The sequence below is a fragment of the Gymnoscopelus braueri genome, assembly GCF_963280865.1.
Source record: "Gymnoscopelus braueri genome assembly, chromosome: 19".
NCBI lineage: Eukaryota > Metazoa > Chordata > Actinopteri > Myctophiformes > Myctophidae > Gymnoscopelus > Gymnoscopelus braueri.
The window spans coordinates 48,980,333-48,988,200 of NC_137621.1; the positions used below are offsets into that span (position 1 = coordinate 48,980,333).

Below are 7,868 nucleotides of genomic sequence, written 5' to 3' on the forward strand. Positions count from 1 at the left end.
GTGCATCGGAAGAGACACGTGGTGATTTACACCCTCCCACATGACCAACCTATATAGGGGTTAGCAGTGACTTTGTGTGAGAAAATGAGAAGAATTGGCATCATGACTAAATTGGCAGAAAAGGGGAAAGACATTTTCATTATTTGTAATATTTAGGTCAGTGTTGTCATTTGATGGTGCTGTAGGACAACATACTGTGCAACATTTTACTGCCTTTGTTTGCATGTTGTTTACAATAAATAAATCAATAAAACATAAATCATTGAATTGCTATGTGAGAGTGTGGACTAGTAGTCGACAACAACTTGAGACTCCTGAATTGAAAATCGAATCAAACATTATGCAAACATTTTTGTCTCTACCTTAGTTATTTGTTATAGTCAGAACTTTGTCTATTAAAGTTTCTTAGAAAAGAGAAGATAAAGAAAATTGTGGTCTGTTTCACTTTTGTTTGTGAAAAATCCCAGGGGGCTGCAGTGGCAGGGGTTTGGGGATGGTCAATCTGGGAACTTATTCAGTAAAAAAAAAAAGGGTTAGGGTTGTTTTTGCCTCTGGGAGCACCACCTCCTTTTTTGTGTAGAAACAGGAACTCGGTTTGGCTCCTCTCCTTTTTTAGTCCACTTCCTCTCAGGTGCTTCTGTGTTTATTCCTACTAACAACAACACTACATTTAGGGCAGTGGTGCTGACAGATTCTGCTGTTAGCAGGATCTGCCTTGAGAGATTAGGGGTTGGTAGGCTGTAGCACCATGAATGTCAGGTGAAATCAAAGCACAGGAACTAAGTCTTTACCTTACCTGTGTGTCTGTGTGTGTGTGTGTGTGTGTGTGTGTGTGTGTGTGTGTGTGTGTGTGTGTGTGTGTGTTTGTGTGTGTGCGCGCGTGTGCGTGTGTGTGCGTGTGTGTGTGTGTGTGTGCGTATTGCATGCTTGTTTCCAGTGGTGTAAAGTAACTAAGTACATTTACACAAGTACTGTACTTAAGTACCATTTTGAGTTACTTTTACTTTACTGGACTATTTCCAGTTTTCAGTACTTTTACTTCTACTCCACTACATCTCAGAGGGAAATATTGTACTTTTACTCCACTACAATTATTTGAAAATTTTAGTTACTAGTTACTTTGCAGATATAAATCATTACATTATAAAACATATATGAACCACTTGAGCCCGATTTTATATCTAGGCTATTTGAAAATAGCAGATCTACAAGTTCACAACGCGCCGCGATGCGACGCGTTGTGACGCGTTGTGACGCGTTGTGTGCTTGTAGATCGGCTATTTTCAAACATTTTGGTACCTTTACTTTTGGTACTTTAAGTACATTTTAATACCAATGCTTTTTTTTATACTTTTACTCAAGTACATTTAGAATTCCGGACTTTTACTTGTAACAGAGTTCTTCTACATTGCAGTATTGATACTTTTACTTAAAGTAAAACATTTGAGTACTTTTCCCACCACTGCATGCTTGTCTCTTCGCAGACAGAAGGCATGTGGCAGTGAAGAGTTCGGCAGCTGACCATGGGTGACTGGAAGCTGCTGGGCAGCATCCTAGAGGACGTCCACGCCCACTCCACCATCGTGGGCAAGATCTGGCTCACCGTCCTCTTCGTCTTCCGCATGCTGGTCCTGGGGGTCGCCGCCGAGGAGGTGTGGGAGGACGAGCAGGCCGAGTTCGTCTGCAACACCCACCAGCCGGGCTGCAAGGCCGTGTGCTACGACCGCGCCTTCCCCATCTCCCTCGTCCGCTTCTGGATGCTTCAGGTCGTGTTCGTGTCGGCGCCCTCACTCTTCTTCATGGGCCACACCCTCTACCGCATCCGCAACCTGGAGAAGGGGCGCCACCGGCGGCGCGTGCGGCTCCGGGAGGAGATGGACGAGATGGACGAGGCGGAGGCGGCGCCGAAGGAGGAGCACAAGCGAATGGAGCGCGAGCTGCGGAGGCTCCACGAGCGGAGGAGGGTGAAGACGGTGCCGCTGAGGGGCTCCCTGCTCAGGACGTACATCATCCATATCCTGACGCGCTCCGTGGTGGAGGTGTGCTTCATCCTGGGGCAGTGGGTCCTGTACGGCATCCGGGTGGACCCGCTGTACAGGTGCAGTAGGCTGCCGTGTCCCAACATCGTGGACTGCTACGTCTCGCGGCCCACGGAGAAGACCATCTTCATGGTGTTCATGGTCATCATCGCCAGCGTGTCGCTTTTCCTCAACGTGCTGGAGATATCGCACCTGGGCGCGAGGAAGATCAAACAGACGCTCAACGGGGAGAAGTATTCGGACGATGACAGCTTGACAAGCGAGCCTCTGAACAAGCCATTCGCGCAGCACCTTTGCGTGATGAGCCACGTGTCACGGCAGAGCGGGCTCTCGACTCAAACCGTCCCCAAACTGACTCCGGAGGTGAACACAAGGCCTCCTCATTATAACACAGAGGTCAAACCCGACCACGAGTCATCGAGTCACAACAGCTCGGCTCATTCTACCGGAACCCAGCCGATCGAGTCCTTACAGCGAATCAGCCCGCCGTTGTCTACGGCCGCCGTTGAAGGCCCTCAGTGCCGTGAAAGTCAGGAGCTTCTCAGCAGCGCAGCAGAACAGCACATTCTGCCAACCTGTAGAACTGCTCCATCCGGCGGGAAAGCGGATCCCAAGAACCGGGCTCCTCACGATGATCCGCATAGCGGAAATCATCTCCAGCCCCGCTCCATGGAGGCTCTGGTGTCCAGCAGCACCTTGGTCCATAGGCCCAGCGTTGTGGTAAGAGAGGAGGTTAAAGCCTGGAGGGGCTCACTGGGGAGTGGTCTCCTGTTCCCCAACCCCAGGAAGACCAGCTTCATGGCCCGACCGCCGTCCGATAGCATGTCCAACATCAGCGGCTCCAGCAACTCCGTCCATAGCTCCGAGGAGTCCGATGAGCTGGGCTCTCTGCACGGGGACATGTCCATGATGTCACCAGCCGGAGGTCGCAGGATGTCCATGGTGAATAAATGCCAAAGATGGCCGCTTTCAAATCTCTGATTGTTTCCTCACTTGTTGTAGCATTCAAACATGGTTTCCTCATTGCCAGTGGTGTAAAGTAACTAAGTACATTTACTCAAGTACTGTACTTAAGTACAATTTTTAGGTACTTTTACTTTACTGGAGTATTTCCAATTGTCTATACTTTTACTTCTACTCCACTACATCTCAGAGGCAAATATTGTACATTCACTCCACTACAATTATTTGAAAACTTTAGTTACTAGTTACTGCAGATATAAATTATTACATTATAAAACATACATTAACCACTTTAGCCCTATTTTATACATAGGCTATTTGAAAATAGCAGATCTAGTTGCATCGCGACGTGTTGTGAGCTTGTAGATCTGCTATTTTCAAAAAAAAATGTACTTTTAGTTTTGGTACTTTAAGTACGTTTTGATACCAATATGTTGGTACGTTTACTCAAGTACATTTTTAATTCCGGACTTTTACTTGTAACAGAGTATTTCTACATTGCAGTATTGATACTTTTACTTAAGTAAAACATTTGAGTACTTTTTCCACCACTGCTCATTGCAAACCAGTTGGAGCTTTGCCCATATAACTGAATGAATATCCCTGGTTTTATTCCAGAATGGGGACATGTTGTTTGTTGTCCCACTTACTGTGCTCACTCTCTAGACTGTCTGACCATGAATACAGCAGATTTTTTTTTGTTGCTTTGAGGTCAAGGCAAAGTTGCAAGCAAATGATCGTTTCCTAACTTACCTGGTTGGTACAAAAAGTATATATATTCCTTTTGACTAACATTCTGACAGACTAGGAAGGGTTTTCATATGACCTCTGACAATAGAATGATAGGATTCAAGTTAAATATTCAGTAGGCAAATTTCTCCTTTAACATCCAGACGTGAAGAAGGAACATTTTTACATAAGCTATATTAGTTGAAATTAACAAACAATTAGGGGGGGGAATACAATTAGTGGGAGAGAAGAGAGGTTGAGGGAGAGAGAGAGAGATGGATCCAAAAAGGATGAGTTGGCAGCATTGACTGTGACCTGTCCAGCAAATGTTCTCACTAGAATTAATGAGAAGAAACTAATTAATTGCTGATGATGTTGCAACGCCCTTCAGTTCACAAGTGACCGCAAACAAATTAACAGTGGTGTGAAAAATGAATGCGGGGAAACCATGCTAAGACTTTTACTCTCACTCCCCGGTAAAATAAATAAATAGACAATGCTGTTCCCCAAATAATCTATGAGCAATATCCTATTGAATGCAGATAAGTAAGTAATTGTCTGAAAAAGCAATGGCAATATTTTAATGATATTTGCTTCAGGGTGTCGAGATGGGGGGGGGGGGGGGCACTGTCATTTGGCCTTGGAGGGTGAGTTGATGTGGGGGAGACACAGCAAGCAGGTGTGAGAACAATGTGGGCAGCAAGGGAATGTTAATCTTACAAGTCTGTTGGTCCATGATCCAAATCCGAGGTCCAATGTTCTACCGCGGCAGTCCACTCACTGGGGGTTCACTTGGTCTTTGTCCGTTGTTCCGTACCGAAAGGGAAACACACTCAAAGTATAGTAGGCAGTTTACAGTTCACAGTCAGTAACTCCAACCTTTGCTGCACAGTGTTTACTTCTCTCAGAGGGTCAGTGTGTTCTCCTACACAACAAGCGCCTTCTACTCTGTCTGGTGAGCAGAGTCATCAGTAATTGCTGACTCTGCTCACCTGCTGACTCTACAAGGATTATCAGATGAAAATTGTATACATCACATATTTGAATATTATACATTTAAACAGTTAAATGTCATTTTACACATCAGTAAAATGATAGCACTTTACAACTTCATATAGGATAGCTTGATGATGCTTAAATGTCGCACATTCTTCAGCGCTACTCACAGTTTATTGTGTGGTTCTCAAAGTGGGGTCCAAGGACCCCCAGGGTTCCAAATGGACCCTTACAGGTCTGTTACCCTGAGAGTGCACATGTGTGCACCGTTATGGGGGTGCTGTATTATGATCTCAACACATGAGGGATTCATGAGTGAACAGAATTCTTCTCAACTCAGCATTACTTTTTGTTGTTGTTGATTTCAGAGCGTTTTCCTGGACATCTCCTCCATAATGAAGAAGTGATGAGAAGAGGTTAACTTCAAGACCAGCATGGCAAAGCTACAGGGTCCTGCTGCAGACCAGGACCTCCTGGGGGTCCTGAATGAGCACAAAGTGGGGTCCAGCGATCCTCAGGGCTCCTTGGGGGGGGGGGGGGGGGTGTTCCACATGGACGCTTAGAGGTCTGTATCTCAGAGAGTGTACAAACGCAACCAAACGGAAACCGTTACCGTTTGGTTCCATTTGCGCACTCTCTGAGGCATGGAGGTCCTTGAAATGAAACCGTTTCAGAACCAATGCTGTAGTAGATATCAATGATACAGCCAACAACATTGATCTGCCCGCAACATCACATGGCAGGGCCATTGATCGGGCAGACACAACTGTCAATCCTCAATGTCAATACGTTTTGGATTCACAAGCACCTTAAAACGGCCAAAACGTTTTAAAATAAAAAGGGACATTTTGTGGATATGTCTGGAACACGAGGAGTTGCTTAATTTGGAGAACAACTTTCCATTTGAGGTTTTGGATGAACGCTGGAACTTTTGCCAAACAATTACCATGGTTTACAAAATGAAACCCATAGTAGATGCTGCCACGGCATGAACTCTTGGAACCTTAGAAATAGAATTTGTACGCCGTGGCTCTGCAGGAGGCTAGCCCTCTATAAGATGGTCAGGCGCGTGCGCGTGCGCGTGCGTGTGCGTGCGCGTGCGCGTGCGTGCGCGTGCGCGTGCGCGTGCGTGCGTGTGCGTGTGCGTGTGCGTGTGCGTGTGCGTGTGCGTGTGCATGTGCGTGTTTGTGCGGAGCTAATCTCGCAAACCGCAAAATGTAAGATAACTTAGTAGCTCCGTCATTTCTTTTTTCACATATGTTTTATACTTTTTGAACTAACTGAATTAAATTTTATAATGGATGACAATGGTGCTTGGATCGGGCGGAAACCTCGCCCAAATTCGGAGTCATACGTCATAGACGACTGGCCACATGAAGTCCGAGATATGCATGGACCACTTAAACCCCATACTGAGAGGAGTCTATCACGGCTCTATACTAGTGTCTTTTCTGTTTTTGCCCTACATTAAATATCCTCGCCGATCGACAAGCTCACAACGCGTTGTGCTGCGACGTGTTGTGAGTTTGTAGATCGGTTATTTTCAGCAAAGGTTTTCCCAGAATAGAGATGCTGGGGTTTAAGTGGTTCAAAATTAATTTTTCTAAGGTGAAGACTTGTATAGAAATTCTGTATTTGTAGTAATTTATATAAAAATAGATTTGGTGGAGCTATGTTCTATTATATTCATATTAAATGCTTCAAACATTTTGTAAATGGATGAAAAAAACACTTACTGTAGAATTGTCTCATGCTTTTTGTTTTTATTTCCGAACAGAATTTTGCCTAGACAAAGTGTTGATTTTTTTTCTCTTTTCTTTCAAATCATTTGCATATCAAATGAACGAAAACACAACATGTTGCACAATATGTACAAAATAATAAAAACAGGCAATTCGAACATTCAAAAAGGTAAAAAAAAGAAAGAAAAAAAGAGTTGAACCTGCCGATAACAGTCATGTAGGAACTCCAAAGAAGGACACGTAAAAAAATGGCTCACCAGAAAAATCTACAAATACAATGATAATAATAACCACTTGTCCATGTAAAAAGTTATAAACGACACCACTGGTAAAATGTCAACATGTCTATAATACAGTCCTTACCCAAAAAAGAAGAGGTATGCTGAATTGTCCAGGTAGATATGTGTTAAAAAAGAGTCTGCTCTCCTTTCAAAATGTGGTTTAACGCGCCGTTTCTCAACGCTGGGGTCCGGGGACCACCACGGGGTTCCAAATGGACCTCTATGGGTCTGTAACTCTGAGAGTGTACAGTATATACTGTAAATGGAGCCAAATGGACCCGTACACTCTCAGAGTTAAATAAGCACTGAGGATTTGACAGTGTAGGTTGGGGTTCCAGTGTTTAGTTCAGTGATTTATTTCAAGGACCCCTAGTTTGATATGCATTAGGCCACAGACCCCCCTCCTATTTGAAGTTTTCATCATCTACACTGTAAAATCATCAGAGTTCAATGAGAGCGTACAAATGGAACCAAATGGCAGTGTTGCAAAAAAGTACTGAAATGTTTTACTTAAGTAAAAGTATCAATACCACAATGTAGAAGTACTATGTTACAAGTAAAAGGCCTGTGTTCAAAATGTTACTTGAGTAAAAGTACAAAAGTATTGGCATCAAAATATATTTAAAGTACCAAAAGTTAAATGTTTGAAAATAGCCTAGGTATAAAATAGGGCTGAGGTGCATGTTTTATAATGTAATCATTTATATCTGCAAAGTAACTAAAGTTTTGAAATAATTGTAGTGGAGTAAAAGTACAATATTTGCCTCTGAGATGTAGTGGAGTAGAAGTACTGAAAATTTAAAATACTCCAATAAAGTAAAAAATACCTCAAAATGGTACTTAAGTACAGTACTTGAGTAAATGTACTTTGTTACTTTACACCACTGCCAAATGTTCCAGTTTACAGGCCCGTATAAGGCTCCATTTGGGCCCCCGATGTTGAGAACCGGCGGTTTAACAAACCCTGACGTGTGGATACACATGACCTGGGATTCAACCAAAAGCTGCACTGGGTCTCAGCTGTGGAGTGCAGCATCCCCCCCACCCCCCCATTCCCCCCCACCCCCCCATTCCCCTCCACCCCCCGACAATGTAAACAGAACAATGAAACCTCAGCC

At 44.1% G+C, this 7,868-nt stretch overlaps 1 protein-coding gene across 1 annotated transcript; it reads left to right on the forward strand.

The window, feature by feature from the left end:
- Window positions 1–1,523: 1,523 nt before the first annotated feature.
- LOC308074834 (gap junction alpha-4 protein-like) lies at window positions 1,524–5,134 on the forward strand (the record flags this gene model as incomplete). Its single annotated transcript, XM_080414333.1, has 2 exons — window positions 1,524–2,981; window positions 5,096–5,134. The coding sequence occupies 2 exons, from the start codon at window positions 1,524–1,526 to the stop codon at window positions 5,132–5,134; spliced, it is 1,497 nt and encodes a 498-aa protein (XP_080270459.1).
- Between the last annotated feature and the right edge of the window lie 2,734 nt (window positions 5,135–7,868).